The sequence below is a fragment of the Cottoperca gobio genome, chromosome 9 (assembly GCF_900634415.1).
Source record: "Cottoperca gobio chromosome 9, fCotGob3.1, whole genome shotgun sequence".
NCBI lineage: Eukaryota > Metazoa > Chordata > Actinopteri > Perciformes > Bovichtidae > Cottoperca > Cottoperca gobio.
The window spans coordinates 12,975,289-13,003,167 of record NC_041363.1 but is presented as its reverse complement, the minus strand read 5'-3'; the positions used below and the strand labels follow the sequence as shown (position 1 = coordinate 13,003,167).

At 41.0% G+C, this 27,879-nt stretch overlaps 1 protein-coding gene across 1 annotated transcript; it reads left to right on the top strand.

Moving 5' to 3' along the window:
• Positions 1 to 170: 170 nt before the first annotated feature.
• Positions 171 to 27,655, top strand: nipbla (NIPBL cohesin loading factor a). Its single transcript, XM_029439542.1, is given in 50 exon segments — positions 171 to 585; positions 2,191 to 2,263; positions 3,572 to 3,720; positions 3,973 to 4,138; positions 4,821 to 4,921; positions 5,027 to 5,138; positions 5,355 to 5,515; positions 7,067 to 7,215; positions 7,984 to 8,074; positions 8,278 to 8,499; positions 8,755 to 8,997; positions 9,115 to 9,860; positions 11,497 to 11,710; positions 11,866 to 12,042; positions 12,141 to 12,314; positions 12,492 to 12,653; positions 13,046 to 13,146; positions 13,248 to 13,334; positions 13,552 to 13,783; positions 14,344 to 14,495; positions 14,593 to 14,673; positions 14,892 to 14,992; positions 15,216 to 15,345; positions 15,468 to 15,550; positions 16,111 to 16,243; positions 16,736 to 16,879; positions 17,009 to 17,095; positions 17,516 to 17,736; positions 17,911 to 18,013; positions 18,189 to 18,287; positions 18,486 to 18,632; positions 20,110 to 20,244; positions 20,409 to 20,507; positions 20,651 to 20,704; positions 20,800 to 20,908; positions 21,026 to 21,120; positions 21,122 to 21,157; positions 21,426 to 21,566; positions 21,701 to 21,794; positions 22,020 to 22,174; positions 22,416 to 22,506; positions 22,761 to 22,934; positions 23,057 to 23,247; positions 23,608 to 23,715; positions 24,256 to 24,456; positions 24,846 to 24,992; positions 25,147 to 25,502; positions 25,651 to 25,825; positions 26,091 to 26,288; positions 26,383 to 27,655. Coding segments are annotated over 48 exon segments (7,590 nt in total). The 5' UTR covers positions 171 to 585; positions 2,191 to 2,263; positions 3,572 to 3,656; the 3' UTR covers positions 26,731 to 27,655.
• Positions 27,656 to 27,879: the final 224 nt, after the last annotated feature.

Here is a 27,879-nt window from a genome sequence, read left to right as displayed (position 1 = left end):
ATCATAAAATCATCATACAAATATAACAGCTCATCTTTGTATAGACATAGAAATACAAATAAAAATAGCAGACATTTCACATGTTTAAATGTTTTATGTAAAGTTGTTTTACAGCGATGTCTAGCGGCTCGCACACGAAATGTTGCATGGCATTTTGTTTGGCGCCGATGGAGGGAGTCACTCCTGAGATCTTTGGTCAGTCAGACGGCAGAACTTCCGGTCGGCATTTTGTTCTACGAGAGGAGAGCCTCTTCATGATCGCAACAATCGTCATATTTCTCATTTACTGTCGAAATTGACTGCACTCATTGTTTATGGCGGCGCAGACCGACTGAAACTCCGAAGAACGAATGTTTCCTCATGAATGTACGTGGAAACGTTCACCCTTGAGAGACGGAAAAAGAACGAATCAGTCCGACCCGGATTATTGTTGATAGCTAGCAAGCTAGCTAACCAGCTAGCTGGCAAGCCAATCGAGTTCCTTCTGGAGGAGCTGCGAGAGAGAAGAAAGGGGGAGCTAGAGATACGGACACGGACACAAACCAAGCTAAAACATTCCCCTCCCTTTCAACGCAACATCCGAAGGTAAATATAATTGCCTATCTATTATTATGAAACAAACTTTTAAAATGGCTTTTATTAACAATACCATCAATAAATGTTCTTCTGCAAGACCACCTACGGCGTCGTTAATCGTTGACCGGGAGGTAACGGAAGCTAGCGAACTAGCCAGCCAAGCTAGCTAGGTGTGTTTTTGCTCCGCCAAGGCGCACGGCCTCAACTGGATGTCATTTGTCGAGCCCGAGGATTGGGCCGTTGCCGAGGAATTAGGTTTCGTGCCGTTGCTTTTACATTTACTCTCACTAACTCATCGCAATTTTCCGGAGCTCAAGGGAAATTTACTAACATTCATCAAGCCCGACAAGCGCTTCCTTGTATCATTTGAAATGCAGTCCCTATATTTGAACGGGGAACAACGTTAAAAGCTAACCAACAACAGTTAGAGCTAGTTAGCATAACTAGCTATCCATTAAAACACGACTATTGTTGTTAGCAAATGTTAGGCAGCTAGCTTTAGTGATCGTTGCTGCTACAGTAAGAGTAACACTAGCTTCTCTCTTAGCTTGAAAGATCCAGGCAGTCAACTTATTGGCAGTGTAACGTTGAGGATTTTGTTCGCAAGTAGCGGGCTGCAGCAGGCAATTCAGCTAACTAAGATAAACAGTGTAATGTATGCTAACGTCAACAATACGTTAGCTAATTGTTGGGTTGTCATTATTTTGTGTTGTTTGACTCCACGCGTTGTGCTTTGGTTTGCTGGAAGCTTTGGCAGGGCTAATGTTGGTTTTGGTTGCTATCCTGTTTTGAAATGTTTTGAGTGACTACAGACTGCACAACACTATGCACAAGCTACGTTGCCTCAGCCATAGTTACTTAACTATTGGAGTTTTGTAGTCATGTTCATGTTAGTGGGATCGCATATATGTTTGCTTCTTGACCACAACACACACAGTTTGATTGCTTTCTGCAGTTTGCAGAATGTGTACGGTGGCTGTCGGCTACTGGAGGATTCAGCCCCCCACTACTGCCGCCACCATCACAGTGCATCTGTTCCTTTGTGCTGCCTCCTGGCTGTCAGTCTCACAGCTGTCAGCCAAGCCCCTGCGTAGTGAGGAAGAGCACATATACTGTGCATGCTAATGTTACAGCTAGCGAATGTAATGTTTACAATATCCATTTGTTGATTCTCTGTAACAGTTAACTCGTGCAGGAACTGTTGCACGTATTTACTATTTGACCTCAACGATCGGCTTGCACTGAGGTTTGGTTGCAACATTGTGTTTACATATTTAAGTTGCATCAGACGTTTCTGTAAAAAGTGTATATAAAGTCTGTATATTGTTGCATTTCTTTAGTCTTTAAAAATATTTTTTCATAAGGTCAACAGAGCTTCATACTTTTGCGTTTTAGGTTTGAAGCTTGTGTAGCAGTATAGCCATGGTCATTGCAAATATGAAATGCTTGTGTGACAGTCAATATTGCGATGCTGTATCTTGCATGATTTTTTCTGTTTTGGGTCAGTTTCTTAGTTTAATTGCTGTAGACACTCTTATGTTATTGTCTTCTAAAGAAGAGTAAAATGCAGTTTTATGTCACAAAATCTGACACCGCCATGTTCTCTTTCAACAGATTGAAGGGGTAGGACTTTTTTATCTGAAATGTCAGTGAGTCCACCCGAGACTGCACAGAATTCTTCAAAAAGGTATTACTATGATGATTTGAGCCATTGTCAATATTAACAGTCGTAATGCCAGTTTGCTCTGACTTGAGGCAGCATGTTGATTAAGTGTGTATGGAGGGTTTGAGGCTCATCTAATCGTTGTCTTTATTCTTTATCAATGTTTTAATCAATTTTGATGTCAATAATATATGATCATATCTCGTGGAGTAAATGTAGATATCAAAAGAGCCCTGTACTGTCCTTCTATCGGCTTGTAAAACCGGGTTTATCCATTAAACGTGGGCTGGTATTCTGAAAATTGAAGCTGGCTTTACCCTCTTCTTTTCTTTGATCTCCTGATCTCCTGTGCTGTCTTACTTGAGAGGTCAAGGACACCTAACAAGCAAATGGATTTAAGATGAATTACATGTGACATAGGGTCCTAATTTGAGTGAAGTGCCTGACAGTTTGAAATTAGTGAAAGGGAATAGACGTCTATGGTAGTAGACACAAAGCCCCTTTCTGTCATTTAATCTAATAAGCAAAACCGTGATGTTAATATATGTTTACATATATGTACATGTTAACAATATATTTTCCATGCAGAGAATGCATTGGTTTCCACAATTCTTGAAGACAATAAGATGTGTGTTTGTATTGAATATCTGCTATTAAATCATTTAACATTTAAATGACTCATAATAAGTGTCAATCAGTATACTGAGGCTGAACTATGACTGCAAGGTGTAAGAAAGATCACAATCCTTTTCTAAAGATTTAATTTATTAGTACATTGCACTTGAATAATTCATTGTTGATTTGTCACTGCTATGTGCGTTTGTATCTGTTGGACATTTCTTGAGTAAGAGACCTAACCGGCATGGCATTCCTGATCCCGTGTCCCTGTGATCCAAGCAGAGAGCACTGTTTACCGCCTTATGGATCAGTAACATGTATAACTAATAATATACCTGATCTGTGAGTGAAAAGTGTGAGATCCATGGCAGGTTATCTTGATTGACGAGATCTAATAAGACACATGTATTTGTGGCTTACAGATGATGCAGTCTGCACCATCTTTCCCTCACAAAACAGAAACATGCAGACATGGCAGTATATACAGCAAATGCTTCTTCATTCACAGCATTTGATTCCATGTTTTTGATGTGTTTGAATGACATTTCACCTTTGTTCATTTCTTTCTATGCTTTCTTTTCTCTGCCTCTTTTACTCATTTTGTAAATCAATGCTTTTTCTCCTACAATTTCTCCTACAATTTCTCCTCTTCTGTCCATCACTCATGCTGTTTTTTGTCTTTCTCTCTCCCTGACTAACCTTCCTCTCTACTAGGAGTCAGGAGATGTGAGGACGGGTGTCGTCCATCGACCCCCTGATCTACCTGTGTATCAACACACCCCCCACCCTCACCTTCAGCATGAATGGGGATATGCCTCATGTTCCCATCACCACTCTTGCTGGGATCGCTAGCCTCACAGACTGTGAGTGACACACGGCCGTGCTCCAAACACACCATCACAGATTTAGTTGTGTCTCTGCTTCCAGTGTAAAATGACAAAGTGAAATATTGAACAGATGCAAATGTGCAATTATAATTACATATTCTGTCTCTTCCACTTGTTTTTCTTCTTCTCTCTACTTTTCTGCGACCATGTGTCCTGTATTGCTCATGCTTGTTTCTCACCCTGTCTGTCTCTTCTTCTCATATTTACCTGTCCATCATCTCGTCTCAGTGTTGAACCAGCTGCCCCTCCCTTCCCCTCTCCCGGCCACCACCACTAAGAGCCTCCTATACAATGGGAGGATTGCGGAGGAAGTTACCTGCCTACTGGGCTGTCGGGATGAGAATCTGGCCTCCCAGCTAGCCCATGGCCTCAACCAGGTCTCCACAGAGTACATGTGAGTGTGAAAGTGTGTTTAAATGACAAAACTTAAAAAGTGTCCTTAAAATAAATGTTTAATTAGATGGAGAAATTAAATACTTAACACTTCAGTCAGTATACATTTTAATTTACCCGCAGGCAAATAAGCTAGAAATAAATATAACCTGTTTAAAAGTCAAGCACTTATGTATTCAAATTATAGCTTAAAAGTATTATCATTTATCTTAAAAGGTGCCACTTTTGTTTTATACTTATGTAGTAGGGCTGTGCAACAAGGCTTAATTGTTTTCATGTAATATGTCATTTTGTATTGAAGTATTGATATGTTTATTGATATAAATACACTGAAATATATACCCTCAAAGCAATGCAAGTCATTAAATTGATGCAAAGATTTTATAAATCCAATTTTGCCATTAAACAGTTCTGCTCATTGATTTCCAACATTGCCTTTACAGTCCTAAGACAGCCAAACATATTAAAGGGACAGCTTCAGAAAATACATCACATCATTCAATCACCCAGCCTGGAATTACAGGCTACACATGTATACAATGAGTCATGTGTTTGTTTGATGCAATACATATTTTCATTCAAACATGTTTTAGATTAAAACAATTATTCACTATTGTCTGTTTCTACTTATTACTATTAATTATGCTACCCACTGAACTTGTGTTTTTATGTGCGTTTTTCAGAGAGCTGAAGGACAACCTGGGTAGCGACGAGCCAGAGGGAGATGCACCACTGCTGCTGCAGACCATGCTGGCCAGGAACCCTGGCATCTTCAGGGAGAAAAGTATAAATACCTGTTGCACATTATGACTTGAGCGCATACAGTAATAAAGACCAGCTTCATGTTGATATTTATAAACTAATATACTGTGTTTTAATCTCTGAATAGATGTTATGCAGCAGCCAATGGTACCACCGTACAAGATCACCCAAAATTCCTTGCATAGCCCTTCTCAGCCTGCAAACTTCCAGCCGGCTGCAATGTCTCCCAATCCACCAAGGTGAGCCAGGCTGCAACATTTAACTGACTAATGTATCAAAACACTAAAAACCATGTCAATTTTGTTAACATATTTTCTTCTGTTTTAAATTTGTATATCCCAGTTGCATCACAACATTTAGTGTTATCTAGTTTCATGGTGTTTAGGCATGCAACTTCCTTTTTTGTCTGTCTTGCTCACGTTCTTTCTCCCTGTACTCTCTTCCAATTTGTACAGCCGGTTTGTGGCGCCCCAGACAGGTTCAAGTAGTCGGTACATGGGCCAGAACAGTCCGGTACCCAGCCCCTACACTCCTCAGAGTCCTGCCCCTGGTTACATACAACAGTATCCCCACCAACAACCACCCAGCTATAACCAACACCAGCAGATACAACAAGGTGAGAGTGTATGTGTGTGTTGCCCGTTTGTGTGCGTGCGCCTGGCTGATGTATATGATCTGTATGCTTCATTGAAAGACATCAGCACCATTTCAGACTTGTATGTGAGGTTAACATGCTAGCAGCAATTTGAGGTTTGGTTGTGTCTCCTAAAAGGTTTATATATAAACATCCAAATACCACCATTTAGTAAGGTTTAGTGTGAGACCCCCGTTTGGAGAAATCTGGTGATTTGATATGATTTCAGGTGTTCATATTTTACACTGGTGAACTTATATTTTTCTTTTGGACATGAAAAAAATCTAGATTTTATCAGAAGTAAATGAATTGTAATGGAAATCACATTTAAGTCTGTCAGATGGCCAAATGACACAACTAAATGATTGACTTTGATCTTCTTAATGCGCTCGGCTTGCTGGTGTTTTATTTGTTGCCTGTGATCCGCAGCTGTGGGTTTGTGGACAAAATTCTGTTCCTTCCTTGTTCAGCCACTGTTAGTGTGAACTTAACACTTCCTTCAGTTGCTTCACAGGTGTTGCTTCATTGCTGTTTTGTTTTTTTTAAATTTCCAACTGCATTTTGTCCCACTGGATTTAGATGTTTAACCGGGGATTTCCTGAATGTTCGTATAAAAATAACAAAGTTGAAAATAACTTTTTTCCCGATGGCCTTACTGAGTCAGTGTGGCAATTTCATGATTGTAGCTCAGGTGTTCAGTAGGGCAGATACTGTAGGTCAAGTTTGACATGTCATTATGTTGTATAAATCAGTTGATGTGCAAAAAGAAATTGCAGTGCAGCAAATATTTGATACGCTGCGTGTTTGTACATTTGAACTTTTCAGAATTTAAGTTGTATATTAAATTATGAAAAGTTGTTTTTGTAGTTTTATAATCCAAGTTTCTTTTACGTACGACAGTTTCATTTTCACTTTTCTAACTTTTATGTTGTGTTTACGGTTACTGTTGTAATGGGCGGGGTTTTGACTAGAAAATTCATGCCCTCAAAACATGAATACAACCTCTGTAACAATTGTTGTTCCTCCTCCAATTAAATGTCATTTGTTGAAATGTTAATCCTTTGCATTTAAAGTGTCTTTGCATTCCCAGTTTATTAGTAAAATATCAGACTAATAACTGGAGGAACGGGTTTGTTTTAACCATGTAGTGAATTACAGCCGTCTGTTTCCCAGACTTGTTTTTAGCTAAGAGCCAAAACAAGTTTGCAGTTTACGCACTAAAAGAAAATTGGACTGCGTATACAACCTGTAAATTCAGAGTAATTACATTTTATATGTATAGGTGTTGGAACATATAAAACCTCTCTGTGACTCCTGGAAGAACTGAAGCCACATTTATGCAGTTTAACTCAAAACATTTCTAATACAATCCATTACTAAGTGCTGATATACTTTATATTGTAAGAAAGTTTTGGACACATCTCTAATTTTTAAGAGATGTTTTTTTTTCTGTAATGATCAAAACTATTATAATAACCTCACTGTAGATAATTTAGTAAAATAAAAATGAAAACCTCTTCTTTTATCTGACAGTGTCTGTGGCCAGTCCCATGGTTCCAGGTGGCATACGAAATATCCATGAGGGCAAAGTATCGGGTCAGATGGCCAACGCTGCGAACCACCACTCGGACAGACATGGCACTGAGGACTACATGAACATTGTACATCGACTGAGCACTGAGGTACGATCTAAAAAGAATACATTATAAGTTTACTACCCAACCCAAGGTAGTGTTCATGAAAAAACAACAAAGTTGGACTGTTGAATATTGCTATTTTAAACCGGTGAAACTTATGTAAGATTTGTGATGTTAGCCAAAAAGCCGTTTTTCCTCAAAGAAATAATATAGAGATATGCAAGGATGTCACTGTACTTGAAAGTCCCCCCTATCACTGCTCGGGTAACAAACAAGCAATAGTGAGCATTCGGATGAGGAAAAACATGGAAAACACTGCTAAAATGATAAATGTCTGTTGTGCAATAGACTGCACACACACAGTTAGAAAGAATTCAGGTGCACGAGTTTACAAGCTGCCTCAGGCTACAGAGAACCTAAGTAATTCATAAGTTCTCAGAAGTTATGTAATGTTAACCAACCAGGCACAACGGTTTCTCAATTAACACCTGTATGTGTGTGTGTGTGTGTGTGTGTTTTAATAACTTGAATCTTAAATTGGTTCAGAGATTTGTTTTATTTTGGTTTTTAGAATTAGCAGTTTTCTAAATTGACACTGGTTTTCAGGTGGAATCTCCCTAGGTTTCCCATTGTGCTGGGGAATGCAAAAGATATTTAGGAAAAACATTTGTATAAACGTAACCGTACACTGGAGTTACTGCTCCCCAAAAGAGAAGCTTTATTGGCAACAATTTGGAGTAAGTTTTAGGTTGAACGTCCAGTGTGAAGCTCATACCTTGTAGCTCACATCTGTCTTGTCTGTTTCTTGTCCAGGATGGTGACTCTGCCATGCGGAATCCTTCTTTCTCTCTGAGGTCTCCACAGTCTGGCTGCTCCCCAGCAGGGAGTGAAGGAACGCCCAAACGTAAGGACACTGGAAGAGAAAAGAAGACACTACAGTGCCTTACCCTTTTCCTTTAGGAAACAGCCGTCTCTGGCTTCGTTAAATACATAATGACAATTTCACAGTAACAGATGATCACTTTGCTGTGTTGGGGTTTGTGCGCTTTCTTTTTACATGCCTTTGGAGGATAACTTTCTTCTCTATTTGGTGTTGCTTCGTCACAGCGGGTTCGCGTCCTCCGCTGATTCTGCAGTCACCACCTCCGTATGCGCTGTCACCAAGGGATGGAGGACCTGACCAGAAACAGCTGCTCCAGCAAAGAAAGAAAACCCCAGCGGTGAAAGAGGAGAAAGATATGTACGACATTGTAAGCTCTCCGAACAAGGACTCTACAAAACTCACCCTCAAGCTATCCAGGGTCAAGTCAAATGAGTCCGATACCCCAGGTAAGGAAGATGTTAGATCAGCTCAATCTTAGCTGGATCCCCATTTTTCTGTTATGCGGTTTCCTACATCTCCAGTTTAAAACTTAATCACTTTCACAGCTTTTTAATCAATTAACAGTACTAAAAAGAGGTATGCTGCGCTCGTGTCTTTAAGAAAAAAATTAATAAATCCTGTCTGTCAGAATCCATGGAGTACTGGAAACCGTCAGCCCCTTTAAACACAACCCTGTAAAAGTGTTTTTGTTAATATCTCAGGTGATGTTCTACCGGGAATGGACGAGAACTCTGACAATATGGAGGCAGAACTGGGCTTTCAGCAGGTGCCTGTTCTCCAGCAAAATCTTGGAGCTCGGCTGCAACAACATGCTGGTGGTGCCAGTGGTCTCCAGCCGCCCAGTTCCCCTTACGACGAGGCAGAGCTGGATGCCCTCGCTGAAATTGAAAGGATAGAACGAGAGGCTGCTAGTGAGAAGTGCTCCAAGGAGGTGCAAGACAAAGGTGTCTAGAATATCTCTAAATATGGCTATATGGATAAAAAGCTGAACAAATAGTTGTGAGTTTATAACTTTGGAGGTTTTGTAAGTAGGTTTAATATTCATGTCTTTCTCTTTACAGACAAGCCACTGAAGAAGAGGAAACAGGACTCTTTTCCCCTAGAGCCAGGCGCGGGGGGACCCGGCGGCCCCACAGGTGCTCCAGGCAGTGGATCAACAGGAGGGGGCAATGCCGGAAAACTGACCCCACAAGAGGCCACCGCAGCTGGGAACGGTGCCAGCCGCCCTCCCCTCATGGTGAGCATCGATCTTCAGCAGGCAGGACGAGTTGATGGCCAGCTCGACCCCTGTCCGGCTGCCCCTATTCCAGCCCTTGAGGCCCAACGCTGGCCTGAAGAACCAGCTAGTGGGCCGGCAGCAGTGGAGGGTTCTGACACAGCTTTGCGGTTGAAACCAGATGGGCGACCGGAAGTCATAAAGAACAGGGTTGATAAACATGACAGCAGGAGAGATGGTCGGGAGTCATCAAAACACCGACATGATGAGAAGTCCTCTGAGCGACGGGGAGACATGCCAAAGCCATCAAACCGAGGGGAACATGGACGAGACAGGGACAGAGAATCTGACAGAGATAGGAGGCATCGGAGCGAGACTGGTGGTCGAGACCGACGTTCGCCTGACTCTCGCTGCCGAAGTGACAGAGATAGGTACCGGGCTTCTTCCACTGGAGAGCCTGGTCGGAGCGGCAATAGGCATGATGGTTCCAAACCGGCCTCATCTGCCTCTGGTGCTAAACTTCCAGATTCTTTCCCTGCGCAGCTCCTGGGAGGGCATAGTGGCGCACTGAAGAACTTCCAGATCCCTAAGGTGATCTGGGCTTATCCAAACCAAATATCTACTCGCCTACCAATCATTCAACTTTCACTGCCTGCAATCTCACAAAACCAAATCACACCACTGCTCACTCTTGTTTACATGTTTATGTTTGTTATTTGTAAGCCTTTTGTTTATTCCTGGGATAAAATTCTAACAATCTGCTAAAAGTAGAAGAAAATGTTTGTTTTTTGTTTGTTTTTATTTATTAAGGTGTGTGTGTGTGTGTGTGTGTGTGTGTGTGTGTGTGTGTGTGTGTGTGTGTGTGTGTGTGTAAACAAAAGCAAGTAGCGCCACTGCTGTTTCTCAGATATTTCATGTGTGGAAATCTCACTGTCAGTATTGTGCAACCCAAACATCGGGACTGAAAAAAAGCAGATTTTGTATTTCACAATCCAGTTTCCATTTGTTTCATCCTTTCTTACATCTACTGTCAATGCAGTGTTGAGAGATGCAACCCCCAGCCACAGGCCATGATGCAGTGACTTCCCCCCACTGCAGTAAAATCTGCTGAGCTAATATTTAAATACTGTAGTTTTTGAGTGTTTGCTTACTAAAATACTAGTACAGTTTTACATGTATTGCATTCAGTAGATTCTTTTGCGCTTCTAGAAAGGATTAGTTGAAACATTCAAAAAGCAACCATAGTTGCGTGAGCAGCCACTGTATGGTAGCAATATTTAGCTCCCAAGCAAACAAGATTGTCTTTGGTTAAATGTTGCAATTATAATTGGTAGCTAATCATCCACACAGCATACCAGCAATGAATGGCATGTCTATTGAAAATATGGCTGTTTAGCAGGTTTTTAGTTGAAGTGGCCATTGAAACGGTTAAAAGCCGTCCTGGCAGGACTAAACCAGCTATGCAGCCTCTGGAGGATGGAAACTTGGCTCAAACTTATCGGTTACAAGGCTACCAGCATAGATCAGGTTGAAGGAAATGCGATCACAGCAACGATCTTAATCGTTTCTGTAAAGTTCCCATCTATTGTTCTCAGTAGGGCTAAGCAATGTTTTGATTAAAATTGTTACTTATCGACGCATGTCGGTCATTGGTAGTGTTTTCAATGTCAAATAGTGTTTCGCATTGGCAAAGGCTATTAGAAGAGGCTATTTGCTCGGCATTAACTAATGAATTTCTTTCAGCCATTTAGAAATGATTGCATGTTGTACATCAACGTGTTTTTTTTGTCAAATCTCGATGTGAGAAATGTTAACAGTGGAGACATCCACAACCCCAATCACACCATTTTGGCCCCTCACCCACAGTGGCTGGGGAGAGTTGCTGCCTTGGCACTGCAGTGTTGACAATGTACCACGTATTGACCGTTATTTTAAAACATGGAGATAATGTTGGGATGCCGGTGGATTATTCCTTTAAATGTTTATTATTGGAACTATACTTGAAGCTAACATCAAAATCACTAATCCCATGTCAATCAGTTTGATCCATTGTTTACATTCTATTATTTTACATGATTTTTATTTTCTGTAAACAAAGCTCACGTTTTTCTGTCCCAAACTTTAAAGAGTGTATTTAATTGAAGTTTGATTTTCATACTTGACAAAACTTCATACTTTCATACTTGGCTTTTCTGACTCTTTTCTCTTTGTTTGTTTTTTTTTCCAGCTCAAACGTGATCAGGATGGCAGTGGGTCAAATGAAAGTTCAATGTGGGTACAGCCCAAGGTTAAACTGGAGAGGCTTGGTTTGGTGAAGGACTTTGAGAAGAGGCCCAAACCTGTAGTGGTTCTGAAAAAGCTCTCTGTTGACCAGATCCAGAGGATCATCCGACACAGCAAGTCTGGGAAGAACAGGATCTCCTCAGTAAAGTCTAGCAAAGGTAAGAACAAGAAGCTTTTGAACTGCAAACATCCTTGCTCATTTCATGCAAATAACGTACAGCATTTTTCACTCTGGGCATTTTGTTTTACCGTGCACTAAAGGCAGAATAACCTTTTGGCTAATAACTTGAAAATATAATTGTCAAATTATCAGGTGGCATGGACCCGGAAGTTCTGAAGGAGCTGCCCCCAGAGCTGCTCGCAGAGATTGAGTCGACCATGCCCCTGTGTGAAAGGGTAAAGGTGAACAAGAGGAAACGAAGCACTGTAAACGAGAAGCCCAAATATGCTGAGGTCAGCTCAGATGATGACTTTGACGCAAACGGAGAGTGTGAGTCAAATTGTTCGATGCACAAAGTTTGGTCATTTGATTTAAGAAATATTCTTGGAATGTAATGAACCCGATTTCTTTATCACTAATCTCTACAGCTGCAAGAAAGCGGCAACGCCGAGACAAAGACAGGACCTGGGATGTGGAAGAAAGAGAGCGCCGGGCTTCGGGGGAACATCGGAAAAGCGGGCCCCGGGAGAGTCGACGAGGTTCAGGGAGCCGCTACCGAGACTCCTCCGATGAACATTCACCGCCTCCCGCCATGAGTGAAGGTCTGTATTCAAGCCACAGGTTTTCCAATTATGTTTCTTTTTACTTTTGTGTGTGACATTGACAGATACAGCTTATGCCACATTATATTTGGAGATTAGAAGAGAGTGTGAAGTATCTGGCACACACAATAAAAACAAAACGAAGGGAAAACAATTCGGATGAAATTTCTCTCACAGTTGCCAGAAGATTGAAGATAAAGGAGAAGCAGAAGAAACGGAAAGCATATGAACCCAAGCTGACCCAAGAAGAGTTGATGGACTCGTCCACATTCAAGAGGTTCTTGACAAGCATTGACAACATACTGGAGAATCTGGAGGATGTGGATTTCACAGCCATTGGTAAATATCGTGCTTCGTCAATTCCAAATGCAGAAACCTCCCTGTATGTTATTACGCCTATGCGCCGCCATTATGTTTTTGAATGGTCCGTCTGTACGTACCTCTGTCTGTCACACTCGTCAATGTGATATCTCAGCAACGCCTTTGGTTGAATTTCTTCAAATTTGTCACAAACGTCCACTAGGACTTAAGGATGAACTGAAGAACTGGGGTCAAAAGTCATGCGAATTATGACAATTTTACACAAATATCTAAAAAGATAAAATGCTGAAGTGATGACATTTTTGACAGACATGGATGTGAACTGCAACTTGACGGGTTGGCCAAGGCATACACATGCACAGCAGTAACTCTAGTTGTTTGTTTGTTTTTGTGCTTTGCCGCGCCAACAGATGATGATGAGATACCTCAAGAGTTTATGCTTGGTAAACACCAGTTGAGCGAGCTGGGCAGCGAGTCCGCCAAGATTAAGGCCATGGGCATCTCCGGCAGGGTACTGTATATATAGTATATGAAGTTAAAGAAAATGTGAGTGTTGTGGATGTGTGGCGCTGTTTCAGATGTAGGTCTAAACAAGGGTCTCTGTTGTTATAGATCCCATCAGACAAGCTGGTGAAGCTGCTGAACATACTGGAAAAGAACATCCAGGACGGGTCCAAGCTCTGCACCCTGATGAGCCATGTGAGCGCCCTTCCTCCCTCTTTCTGTGTTGAATGTTCTCGAAAGTAGAATTTAACTAACATGAGAATTGTGTGGTATACTACAGAAATCAATACAGTATTCATGTAGATCAAAAGATACCCACTGGTAGCAAAAGTAGAACATCGTTGAAATGCTACAAAATATTTATTTGCCCGAATGAATTAGTTTATTTAATTGTTTTCCTTTCTCACCTCAGGACCACGATGCTGAGGATGAAGAGAAACTTTGGAGAGACCTGATAATGGAGAGAGTCACAAAGTCAGCAGACGCATGTCTGACGGCTCTGAACATCATGACCTCATCGCACATGCCGAAGGCTGTCTACATAGAAGACGTGATAGAGCGGGTGCTACAATACACCAAGTTCCATCTTCAGAACTCACTGTATCCACAATATGACCCGGTCTACAGGGTGGACCCTCATGGAGGTGAGGAGGAAGAAAAAACAGCTGTATTTAATTTGATTATTAGATTTTAATACGTCACTGGGCTGTTGTGATCTGAGTGAAACTAAATTGATGAGTTTTGGAATGTGGTGGATTACTATGTGAGAACCTTTTTTATCAAGGTTATAAAGCTGTCCACGAAGTAAGCTCAGAGATGGACAAACAATATGATCCCTGGTGTCTGGAAATGACAAGGTTATCACATGAAAATAAAACAAATCTCTTTTACTGACTATACCGTAAGCACAAATGGAATGACCTTCAGCAGAAAGTACAGCTGTAATAAACACAAGCATCTAACCTCAAGCAACCTACATGCCTCCCTGAATTACACTTAATAAATAACCATAATATATATTATAAATAATATAATTATAAATATATAAGTCAAAGTTCCTGCCATTCAAGGAGAAGGTAATTCAACAGAGTGCCAAAACATATTAAGGGACATTTCTTCTTTCATTAACGGAAAATGTAAAATCATGGTTAATGATCACAAACACTTTGAGAAGCATTTAACAGGGTTACTCTTGTCCATTTAGGTGGCCTGTTAAGCTCCAAGGCAAAGCGTGCAAAATGCTCCACTCACAAGCAACGTGTGATTGTCATGTTGTACAACAAAGTGTGCGACATTGTCAGCAACATCTCTGAGCTCCTAGAGATCCAGCTGCTTACAGACACCACCATCCTCCAGGTAAAAACAGTGTTGGACTGCACTCATCTGTTTATCAAGTCATGAATGGCTTTGCAAATCAGATGATGATTTATGCCATTCTCTTTTGTTTCTCCAGGTTTCTTCTATGGGAATCACTCCTTTTTTTGTGGAGAATGTCAGTGAGCTGCAGCTGTGTGCCATTAAATTAGTCACAGCAGTAAGTGCACATTGTTTTCTCCTAAAAATATATAGACATTTTGGTGCTTAATCTAAAAAGACTGCTTGCAATCTTTTTGGGTCACTTTCTGGTGAATACAAAATTGCAGTTTTTTACAGTTTAACATCTATTTCTGACTTTTGTGTACATGTGTTTTTACTGTTCTAAAAAACTTTGAAGGTCGAGACTAACCACCTTTTATTATTTTCTGTCTCCAGGTGTTCTCACGATATGAAAAGCATCGGCAGCTGATCTTGGAGGAGATCTTTACCTCTTTGGCCAGACTGCCCACCAGCAAACGCTCCCTCAGGAATTTCAGGTAATTTGTTTTTATATGATTTCACATTGATTTCTGGTTATTAGGTATTGCAGGGATAAGGCACCAAATGAGAGGCTATATTAATGTAGCAAAATAATAATAATGGTTGAGGCAGAGGTGAAACATTTCCCAATCCAAAAGTATGTTCCCTAACCCAGCAAGTCTTATTATGTTCCTGGATAATTCCCAGAATAGTTACTTATCATGCATCTTCACCTCTTAGGCTGAACAGTTCAGACCAGGATGGAGAACCGTTGTACATCCAAATGGTGACGGCTCTGGTGCTGCAGCTGATCCAGTGTGTGGTGCATCTCCCCAACGACAGGGACATTTACGACGAGTACGACACCAAGGTAGGGCAGCAAGCTGAAAAAACCACCAAGCAAGCAAGCAAGAAAATATACAATTGATACAAATCCAAACACACATTCAGACATTAAATTTGCTCACAAGTTCTTTTTTCCCTTCTTTTTAGGTGGATCAAGACTTGTTGATAACCAACTCGTATGAGACGGCGATGAGAACGGCACAAAACTTCCTCTCTGTCTTCCTCAAAAAGTAATTACCATTCCAGTCTGTACTGCCTTCAGATAGACTTTGTACTTTTTTGATTACAAAGTTGAATTGTACTGAAGCGTTCAGCTTACAGTATTTATTTACATGCGTTCAGTGCAGACTAATGCAGTAGATAAAGGCTGAAGAAGTACTACTTTTTCTCATTTGGAGCAATGCTGCCTTTCACGTGCATCACTGCCACAGTTTGTTATGCCCTCTGTAGTCAGCAAATGTATGTATCAAACCAACAGCATCCTTGTGATGTGCATGTTTCCCCATGTGCATTCTGGGTACTGCACAGGTTGCTAACAATTTAGGGACCTACTTGTCAAAACACTGCTCTAAGCCTTTCAAGTACTCGAACACTTTAATGCGTTTGGTGGCTTTAGTCTGCCGGCTTGTTGGAACTTACACTTCCTACAACATTTCTTGGTGTCTTCATGACTCCTTTACCCCTGATTTAATATTGCTACTATAAATTATTTCTCATTATACTTTCCCTTTGTTCCTGTTATTACCCCCTTTCTTCCTCTGACGCTTTCTTCCTGTTTGGCCGTCCTCAGGTGTGGCAGTAAGCAGGGAGAAGAAGATTACCGGCCATTGTTTGAGAACTTTGTCCAGGACCTGCTTTCGACAGTAAACAAACCGGAGTGGCCTGCTGCAGAGCTGCTGCTCAGTTTGCTTGGTAGACTACTGGTTAGTATGACGAAGCTCTTTCTTTAAACTGAAGTGTAAATGTTTGTGCTCAAGTGTTTCCAATAATACATTATCCAGATCACTAGCAGGGGGCAGCTTTTTGCCAAAAAATAACTATTTTAACACTAAGAAATGGACTTAAGAGGTTGCAACTCATTATTTGTAAAACACATCCTCTGGTTGATGCAATAGTTTCATCAGACATTTCTATAACACGAGTGTTGGACATCTGCCATCAACCTAATGGCATTTGTGCCAGTCAAGTATTTAAACACTAAAGGACACTTGAAATATGAATATGGACCATAGGAAGAGTAGCTACTATTGCAATACATTAGCTAATGAGGATGTACTAAAGTAGAAAGTTATTCATTTGAAATGCACTAATGCAATGAGGAGATGGTTTATTTCTGTTTTTCCTTTTATGCGTGCAAGTGAAAGTCAATCTTCTTTTACATTTTTTCTTTCTTCATCTGTCTCTGCTCCCATCAGGTACACCAGTTCAGTAATAAGCAGACAGAGATGGCTCTGAGAGTAGCATCTCTGGACTACCTGGGCACAGTGGCTGCCCGTCTGAGGAAGGACGCTGTCACCAGCAAGATGGACCAGAGATCAATTGATCGAATACTGAAACGGGTAGAAGAACATTGGATGCCCTCACTCTCTCTTGTGCATATCATTTGATGTTTATAGTGACAACTAAGTTCAATGGAACAAGCAGACAATGTCTATTTGTCATCTCTCTCGCTCTCTCTGTTTATATAGTCTCAAGGTAATGATGAGACCCAGCAGCTGCAGAAGGCTCTACTGGACTACATGGAAGACAATGCTGAGACAGATGCCTCACTGGTGGTGGGTTTACATTAGACTGGCTGTACAAGTGGTGACTTCAAACACTGTTTAAATTAAGGTTATATATGAATTTTTCTGTATGTGCATGTTGGCGTTTGGTTTATTACTTTAAATGGGCTAATTGGCCACATATGGAAGCACCTTCTTATGGGCAACTGCTATATGTAACCACAACATTGAGAAACATCGATTGAAATTGTAAACCATAAATTGATGCTCTTATCTGCTCAAATTACTCAACTTTTTTACTTTTATTTTAATTAATTTTGTATTGCTACATTAGATGCACACATAACAATACTGGCTTATAGTATCACCATGTGTTAATGACGTTTAATTGATTTGCTACTCCAAATATATATTATTATATTGTTTGAATCAGCAAAATCTGATACGGAGACCTTTTTATCAGTGCTCTAGTTTGCTAGAAAGTTCTACGTTGCCCAGTGGTTCCGGGACACCACCACAGAGGCTGAGAAGTCAATGAGGAACCAGAACCCGAAGGATGAGGACTCTTCGGACGGACCGCAACATGCCAAGGAGATGGAGACCACCGGGGAAATTATGCAACGTGCTGAGAAGCGCAAGAAGTTCCTGCGCAACATCATCAAGGCCACGCCGGCTCATTTCGCCACACTAAAGTAAGGATTTGTGAATGTCTCAGCCGTGTACTCAATATCACTCATAACATCAACTTATTTGACCTATTTAAACCTCTGTTACTTTTATGTTGTCACAGCCGCCTGTCAGTTACAGTCTCAATGACTGTTGACTGTATAGTCCTTTAACATTGGACCTCTTTGCCCCTCTCTCAGAATGAACTCTGACACTGTGGACTATGAGGACTCCTGTCTGATTGTGCGTTATTTGGCCTCCATGAGGCCGTTTGCCCAGAGCTTTGATATTTATTTAACACAGGTAAGATTTAAATATTGTATCTTTGTCTTTTTAATTAATCGCATCACCTACATGGAATAATCTATCATTGTTCACACAGTATAATACGGCTGATATTAAGACTTACTGGTTTGTTTTGTAAACTGTAAAAAATTATACATTTTTATCATAGTCTGGTGCATTTATTTTTTTATAGATCTTGCGAGTCCTTGGGGAAAGTGCCATTGCTGTAAGGACTAAAGCAATGAAATGTCTGTCTGAGGTTGTGGCTGTGGACCCCAGCATACTGGCAAGGGTATGTCAGGATCTGTGCTTTTTTACAGGGACAATTTGTCATGCCTGAATTACACATTCATTTCAAAGACGTGTGTGGGCTGTCTTAACCTTCTTGTCACATTCTTGCTATGTCAACATATGCTTTTCTTATTATGTCAATGATATTCTGTTATGTATCCAAGTGCTAAATACTAACACACTCTTCTCCCTTCTGCAGTCCGACATGCAGCGTGGCGTCCATGGTCGTTTGATGGACAACTCTACCAGTGTGAGAGAGGCAGCTGTGGAGCTGCTGGGCAAATTTGTGCTAAGCAGACCCCAACTCACGGAGCAGTACTATGACATGCTCATAGAGAGGATACTGGTAAGTTGCTGGATCTGACTCAGTTGTGAGGTCTTTCAATCACTAAGTGAACTGTAGACATGTGTCTGTTTTTCTGATAACTGCGTTAATCTCTTAGCCTTTTTTGCAATGATGTTATGGTATGTTGAGTCATCAAAATGTTGATGAATAGCTATATATGGGTCAGTTTAATGCTCTCTAAACAACCACACGTCCCCACACCAGCCTGCACAGGTGTAGGCTGGTGTGTCCATTGTCTCAGGCTTTTTACGCCACACCTCAAGTCTGCCATTGTGGTTAGGGATGGGTATCGTTAGGATTTAAACGATATTACTGTCGTAGTGTGTAGTAGGTCAGTAACAATTCACTATTAGCCGAGCTAGCACGCTGTGCTTGTGTAAAACATAGCGGAGGTGGATATGAGAGACTGCACACAGACCAGATTGGCATATCGCTGTTCTCCATGTTTACACGTTTATACTTGTTGAAAAGGTTTATTGATTATAGTATTGGCTTTTTAGTTGCAACGGTTTATGCAATTACTTCCAGTAACGAGCGCGGTTGTTGTCTTTGAGTTCACTTCACTGTCTCCACTGCAGCTTCGTGTGTGTGTGTGTGTGTGTGTGTGTGTGTGTGTGTGTGTGTGTGTGTGTGTGTGTGTGTGTGTGTGTGTGTGTGTGTGTGTGTGTGTGTGTGTGTGTGTGTGTGTGTGTGTGTGTGTGGGAGATGCTACAGCGTGATAATAAATGACAGCAAAAAGTGCTGATAAAAGAACCGTTAACGTTGGAGCTAATCGTTACTCCTACATATGGAGCCTTTTGATGAGGCATCTTTGGTCAGTTCATTGGACAAAGAAGATTGTCACCTGTAAAAAAAAAAAAACTTTCCTTCCTGGCACCCACAATATGTTTTAAACTTTAAAACCTAGTTCATAACTGTTGTGGGAACGTATCTGCTGTTTGCACCTGTTAAACACAAACGCTAATGGAACAAGCAGGGCTGCTTCTTCCACTGTTGCAAGAAGGCTGTTTTTCGGATCCCTGAGTTTACATGGGAAAGCACTGCATAGATTGAGTTTGAAGAAAAAAAGGCATAAAAGGGTTAACTTTGGATGTTTCAAGTCTGCTTTTGCATGATGGAAATAATTAAATAAGGAGCCAGTTTAGTAGCAGCATGCGTTGTAGTACTAACACTGAACGTTGCGATGGCCGTGATCATATAAGCGATCAGTTTGAAATGCAGTCCAACACACAAACTTTGTACTCGGCATCTGACAAGTGAATGCATTGAAATTGTTGTGCCTGTTGTCATGGAAATGCTCAGGAGGGTTCATGAGAAGTTCATTCTTCAATACAGTCTTAAGCTGCCACCTATTGGCAGAGACGTGCTATCGCACCCCATGCAGGAGTTTCTTTAGTATATGAAAACAATAGTTTTTGATGATATGCTCACAGAACATTGCCAAGCCTTTATGAATTGAATTGTTTATGGTACACAGGACACTGGTATCAGCGTAAGAAAACGGGTGATCAAGATCCTCAGAGACATCTGTCTTGAGCAGCCAACCTTCAGTAAGATTACTGAGATGTGTGTGAGGATGATCCGCAGGGTCAATGATGAGGAAGGCATCAAGGTATGGATCCACTTTGTTATTTATCATTATAATTCTATTTATCTATCATGCCCTTTTTAGATAAATCTCTCTGTATTGCAATATATTCATCACAAAACCTTTTTGAAAGGTTTGTATAAAGTATAGATTGAAACTAATGACATGTGAACTTGTGCGATTTATAGAAATTGGTGAATGAAACATTCCAGAAGTTGTGGTTCACTCCGACTCCGGCCCACGACAAGGAGACCATGACCAGAAAGATCCTCAACATCACTGATGTGGTAAGTTTAGCTGACTTACCAGTTTGTTGTAACCAGTTATAATAATACATCAAAATCTCTCTTCAACCTTCACCCTGTATCTTTGTCTTGTGGTAAAGTTTGGCCAGAGTATTTTTAATTTTCATGTGTGATTTCTTCTTCAGGTTGCAGCGTGTCGAGACACTGGCTATGACTGGTTTGAGCAGCTTCTTCAGAATGTGAGTATTTGATTTTTGTGTCCGGTCTTCACCCGGTGGGGAACATATCGATGTTTAAAACATTTTAAAACGGAACATTGTCTCTCTTGCTCTAGCTTCTCAAGTCTGAAGAGGATGCATCGTATAAGCCAGCCAAAAAGGCCTGTGTTCAGCTCGTTGACAATCTAGTAGAGCACATCCTCAAGTACGAGGAGACTCTTTCAGGTATGTAAGTTTATTATTTTGACATGAACTTATTCATTGTTATTTCAAACCGCCATCTATACTTCTAGTTGTGTTGAATTAAAATTCTAATGAATTTACTTCCTCTTTCCTCTGCAGAGAACAAAGGTGTGAACTCAACACGGCTAGTGGCGTGCATCACCACCTTGTACTTATTCAGCAAGATCAGGGCCCAGCTGATGGTCAAACATGCCTATGACCATGCAACCCTACCTGACCACGAAGTGTAACGTAAGTTCTGTATACTAAACCCATTTTGTTATTGCACAAGTATTAAGAAAATACTTTAATGTTATTATTATAGCTAAAATATTGAACCGTGTGGAGAAATTCACATAAAGGATCCACAGATTGTTTTGAGCAGTGAAAACACAATTTTGCAATTTGCTTGATGCGATTTCTCTGAGTAGTACAGGCCCCCCCCCAATCCAGTCATTATCGGTTGGTTCGGATCTATCAGAGCTCCCCAGTAATTCCTGTTATCCTGTTTCCCCTGCAGACTGCCAATGACTTCATGGTCATCTGTAACGTGGCAAAGATCTTGGAGCTTGTGGTGCCTCTGATGGAGCACCCCAGTGAAACTTTCCTTGCCACCATCGAAGAAGACCTCATGAAGCTCATCATCAAATACGGCATGACGGTGTGTGACAGTGGCTTTTTTTTTAGAAAGGGTCCACCGTTGTAGAACCACGTTTGCTCTGTGAAATGTAAAATGTAAAGTGTAAACAGTGATGTTAGAGCGATGATTTGATGGTCTTCCTTCATTTTCTCTAGGTGGTCCAACACTGTGTGAGCTGTCTTGGAGCTGTTGTCAACAAAGTCACGCACAACTATAAGTTTGTGTGGGCTTGCTTCAACAGGTTCTATGGTGAGATATACAGTTAGAAACCTGTAATTTAGTATGCACAGAAGTCTGCAGTGTTGAGCTTTAAGATGTCACCTTCACCGCATTCCAAGACAACTCGATATAACTTGTTTCAATTTCTCAAACAATGTTTCAGTTCAAAAGAGAGTAGACCTATTCTCCAATTATGACAAAACAATAATCTTCTTAGAAGTAACTTTATGCTCGCTTATCTTTTTTTTTTTTCAGGTGCACTTAACAAGCTGAAGGTTCAGCATCACGAGGATCCTAACAGCACGACGCTGGTAGCAAACAAGCCCTTCCTGCTGCGATCGCTCTTCACTGTGGGTGCCCTGGCCCGGCACTTTGATTTTGATCTGGAGGAGTTCAAGGGCACCAACAAGGTAGGAGTGCAGTCGATGTTTTACAATATTTAACATCTTAAATCAAAGCTGGGGAAAGCAATTTATTGCAGCTACAAGTCAAATTATAATTAAAGAAAACAACCAATGATGGAGAATGTGTTATAAGGAAAGTTAGAAAAATTAGATTTGATGTGAAACCAAAGCCTTTTTATCGCTGCTATAACAAATGATAAAATGTACGCTCACAACCCTTACAACTCTCTTTGTATGTTGTGTACAGGTGGTTATCAAGGAGAAAGTTCTCGAGCTGCTGGTATACTTCACCAAACATGAGGACGAGGAGGTCAAGACCAAAGCCATCATCGGCTTAGGCAAGAACACTATTTTTTAATATTATTATGTTTGACTAAATGTAAAGGTCACCATATTTACTGTGTGCATAAATAAGTGTTTAGAAAGACTGGCAGACTGTGATGCTGAGACTCTGACCTACAGTGTCAACTTGCAAGACAGCAATCGTAAGGCCAGCTATGTGCTAGCAGCAGATTTTCTTGCCCCAGCAGACGGAGATGCATTGTTTACTTGTTCTTACTTGTCTTTGATGTCTGTTGTTCTCTTCTCTCAGGCTTCCTTGTGATCATGCATCCCAGCCAGATGTTTATGCCTGAGGTGAAGACTTTGTACAACGGCATCCTGGCAGACAGGGCCTCCTCTATCAACCTCAAAATCCAGGTCCTTAAAAACCTCCAGACGTACCTTCAGGAGGAGGACACACGGATGCAGGAAGCGGACAGAGAATGTAAGTTAAGCTGTCAGAACTCCAGTGTTACATCCATTTGACAGCAGACAGATTTTGTTGGTGACATTTGGTATTTTACCTGTAAAGGTTGGTGTAATACATCCTATTGTTGGTCCTTGCAGGGAAGAAACTGTCCAAACAGGAGGATCTGAAGGAGATGGGAGACATCTCTTCAGGGATGAGCAGCTCCATCATGCAGCTTTATCTAAAACAGGTGTTGGAGGCGTTCTTCCACACCCAGTCCAGTGTACGGCACTTTGCTCTCAACGTCATAGCTCTCACACTCAACCAGGGTCTCATCCATCCTGTACAGGTAAGACTTGAGAACCAGAAGCTGTCAAACCACCCAACCTCTAGTAAATGACAAATAATAAAGTCCCAATTACTAAACAAATCTCTAGGCAATATTTCAATATATGAATATCAAACAATAATATTTTATGGTTATCATATCTACATTTTTATTCTGATACATTTGTTTGTAAAAATGTTTGTGTGTGTGTATAAGCATCTTAAAGCCTAAACATAACCTAAAAGATCCAGATCCATTATTTCATGTGTTGTAGTAGTATAGTTAAACTCTCATTTACTTCAATTCAATGTTTTATAATGTGTTTGATAAACAGAAATGTAAACATAAGAATGTGACATCGTTTTTGCCCCGTCTGTGCAGTGTGTACCCTACCTCATTGCAATGGCAACAGACCCAGAGCCCAGCATGAGGAACAAATCTGACCAGCAGCTGGTGGAGATTGACAAGAAGTACACAGGATTCATCCATGTGAGTGTTCAGTGTTAAGTTTCAAAATACTTTCTCGTCTTGTAACTCGAGGACTTGAGCTAGTTGAGCATTTTGGTCTTTGATAAGGAATTCCAACTCGGTCTTTAAGTGCTCCTCTAATAACCTTCAGTACAGAATAATCAACACACGTCCACTCCAGCAACAGTCTGGATGAAAGTAACTGATATCTGTATCCGTGCCAAAATCATATAATGAAGTCAAAAACTGTTCAGCGCATCACTTTAAACAATCATGTTCCGAAACTGCTTTATTGCATGAAGTGGTTTGTAGGTCAATTATTATTCTATTAATGGCCAGTAGACCAACGCCAGCAACACGCATGTTAAATGCACAACAGCCAGATTCTACAGACTACAATAGTTTTTCCTTTTTTGACAATGTAGATGAAACTTCTGTAGTGCTGGAGAAATCCTGCGACACAAATGATTTCATTTTCACACTCTCATGGTAGCAGCTGTCTCAGCAGTTGTCTGAAATGCTCAGTTTGTAACACGTTTCTTTCAACATATTCTTTCACAGATGAAGGCAGTTGCTGGGATGAAGATGTCGTACAACTTGCAGCAGGCCATCGAGTCGTCTCGCAGGCACATCATAAGAGGTTTCAGACACGATGAGACGCACTCAGCACAATGCGCCCACCTCTTCTCTATGATCCGGGGGAACCGGCAGCACCGGAGGGCTTTCCTCATCTCACTGCTGAACCTCTTTGATGACAGCACTGTGAGTAAACCTGCACTCATCGTAACACGTCTTGGCACTGCTCAGTGTCAAAATGCAATTTCCTCAATAACAACATACCAAGTGAAAATATACTTTGTGTTTTTTTACTTTTTTTTACACATTTGCAAACCGTGTGTCTTGGCAAGAAATGTAATGAAACAGTATAAGTGTTAAATACGACTCTTAAGGGATACAGACGACCTTTTACACATAGACGGCGAACACAAGATGTTAAATCCCATTATTCATATTTTATTCAAATTTCATAAGACCAGTTTATTTTTGAGCATGTGTCAATATAAATTCTAATAAGTGAACACTGCAATGAGAGTTTGTACCAGACACTGACTCTCTATGACGCTTTTCCCCTCCTCTCTTTCTTTCTGCAGAAGACGGAAGTAAACATGCTGCTGTTTGTAGCAGACAATCTCGCCTGCTTCCCATACCAGAGCCAGGAGGAGCCTCTCTTCATTATGCACCACATAGACATCACCCTGTCTGTTTCTGGCAGCAACTTGTTGCAAACCTTCAAAGAGGTAGGGTAGCATTTTCTTTTAAGTAGCTTGCATGTATTGGGGGAACATGTCTCCTCAAATGGGGTTGAACAAATCTTGAAAAGCAAGTTATTTATTTTCTTTTCTTTTTACAGTGAAGTAATTATATGGGTTTTTAATTATTTCTCCTGTCCAGCTTCTGCTAAAGGAGCCGAGGCGTAAGGAGAAGAAGGTAAAGGAGCGGAAGCAAACGTCTGATGGGGAGGATGAAGAGGAAAAGATGAACTGCGATTCCCCCAGGAGCCATGAAGAAGAAAACAATGAAAATGACGATGTGGTACGGCGGCCTAAAAAGGTCAGAAAACCTGTTGCAGACTCTGAGAGCTCAGAATCCGATCTGGACGATTTGGTTTTGGAGGATATGGAAAAAGTAATGAGGCTCCTCCCAGACAATCCCACAGGTCTCCTGGACTTTGCTAATTCGGTTCAGGGCATCCTGTTGCTGCTGGTGCTCAAACAGCATCTGAAGAACCTATATGGATTCTCTGACGGGTAAGGTCTACGCCATGTTTATTTCTATACAGCCCTTTTCTCAATAATATATCTGTATTTTTAAGTGGATTAATTTGACCAATTCAAACCTTCAGTCACATTGGGAAGTCATGACCTCTGTAACTCAACATTGTTTGTCTTCCAACAGTAAAATTCAGAAGTACTCTCCGACAGAGTCAGCCAAGGTGTACGATAAGGCAGTGAACAAAAAAAACACTGTTCTCTTCCACCCACGACAAACCATCGACTTCATCTTCAACAACATCGCTCGTGCCACACTGACAAACGATGTCAAGAAGCGGATTGTCAGACAGTACCTAGATGTAAGCGATGAAGCTACATGAGACTTTCTTTGCCAATGTTTAGTGTACATCAGCGATTGCCAGTTAATCTGTTTTTGAGGCATCTCACCAGTTACTTACGTACGCATAGAAATACAAAACTACTTCTAATTATTTACCCGTCAGTTTGTAATGGTTACCCCAACTTTATTATGTCACATTTGCTTCATAGAGGTCAATGTGTAACTGCTATGGAGTGTGAAACGTGTGTCTCAAAGTTAGTTTCTTGTGCTTTCACTCCACACAGTTCAAGGTTCTGATGGAACATCTGGACCCAGACGAGGAGGATGAAGAGGGAGAAGCCTCTGCCATCGCTAACATCAGAAACAAAGCCATAAACGCCCTACTGGGAGGCGCCGGACCCATGTCGGGACCCAGTCCGCGCAATCAGGCAGGACCAGAGACGGACGACGATTATAGTGATGGCGACGAAAAGACCCCAGGGGTGAGAGAAACAGGATCCAAACACTATCTATAAAATACAATTAAAACATGTGGAGGAAAATGGTGCAATGTTTTTTCTTCTGTCCTCTCTGCAGTCCTCTCGAAGGTCAAGGCGAGCAGTTGACTCCATGAGTGAGATAGTGGAGTCTATGGATGTGATTGCCCTTTGCTGCCCCAAATACAAGGACCGGCCGCAAATAGCTCGAGTCATCCAGAAGACCTCCAATGGATATAGCATCCACTGGATGGCCGGCTCCTACTCGGGGCCCTGGGCGGACGCCAAGAAACGCGATGGCCGCAAACAGGTGCCTTGGGTGGACACTATTAAGGAGTCGGACATCATTTACAAGAAGATTGCCTTGACCAGCAACCACAAACTGAGCAACAAAGTAGTACAGACTTTACGCTCACTGTATGCGGCGCGGGAAGGAGGGGCTAGCTAATGGCTCCCGTGTGGTGTTTTTTTTTTTGTTTTTTTTTGGTCCCCCTTCTCCATTTCTACTTTATCAAAATCCTCCTCTTCCCTGCTCCTCCTCCTCCTCCTCAACCTGCCACCTCCAACAACACAGCCAAACTTCACTGGATTCCTACCCTCCTCTTCTTCCTCATTTTTGTAAGAAAACACAAGAGGGCAAGAATATTTGACACTACATACTTTTACATGAGTTATTCTTGCAAAAATGAAAATGACACAAACATAAGACTTATTATATTAGAGGGACTGCTCACGTTTTGTTTGTGTACAAGTGCAGAGGATAGAATCCAGAAGGCATTAAAGGAATAATTCACCCAAATTATCCCTTAAAAAGGCTATCAGAAAAGAGACCTGGAGGGAAATGTTATGTCAACATTGTTGTGGGAGCTCCTTCGCTGTTGTGCAGCAGATTCTAGTCGCTCATTTCTACTCCCACTGTATCATAGTTTAACACGACAAAAAACTAAAATGTTTATATCTCTGAAGACAAAAAAGCTGTAAAAAAAAGAATAAAACCTTAAGTGAATGTTGGAAATTAGTCTTTTTGATGTTCTTATTAAAGTGTTTTTGGAGTTTATTATACTACTAGCACCCTGATGGTTTTTTCCTTTTAGCTTTTAGATATTTGAAGGAAAAAGAAGAAAAAAGACAAAAAAAAAAAGAAATTTTATTTTTGTTCACTTTTGTTTGTCCATGCTGTACAATGGCAGAGTCCTCTGGACATAATTTATTCTATTTCGAACTACGCATGCAGTATATGTGGCCTATTGCAGGAGGATATTTTGTAAATGTAGATTTTGTTGTATTAGGTCACCCTAGTAATAAGAGGAAAGGGGATTCATACCCTTTTGGTGGAACAAATACTGCAATAAATTTTCTACTTCTCTTTGTCACTTGTCTGCTCAAGGTGTTAATCTGATCTTTTCATTTTATAAATGAAGAAAAGTTTAGGACTTGAATACTGTTAAAACACAGACAGGCCTGAAGGACTAAGAGGGTTGATCATTTACATATGAGGGAGTATGGTAACCACAATTTGTGGTTTTACTTGTTTTTTTATAATATGATTATTCTATCATCATGTAATTCTGTTTTTTTGTTATAAACAAATTTTGCA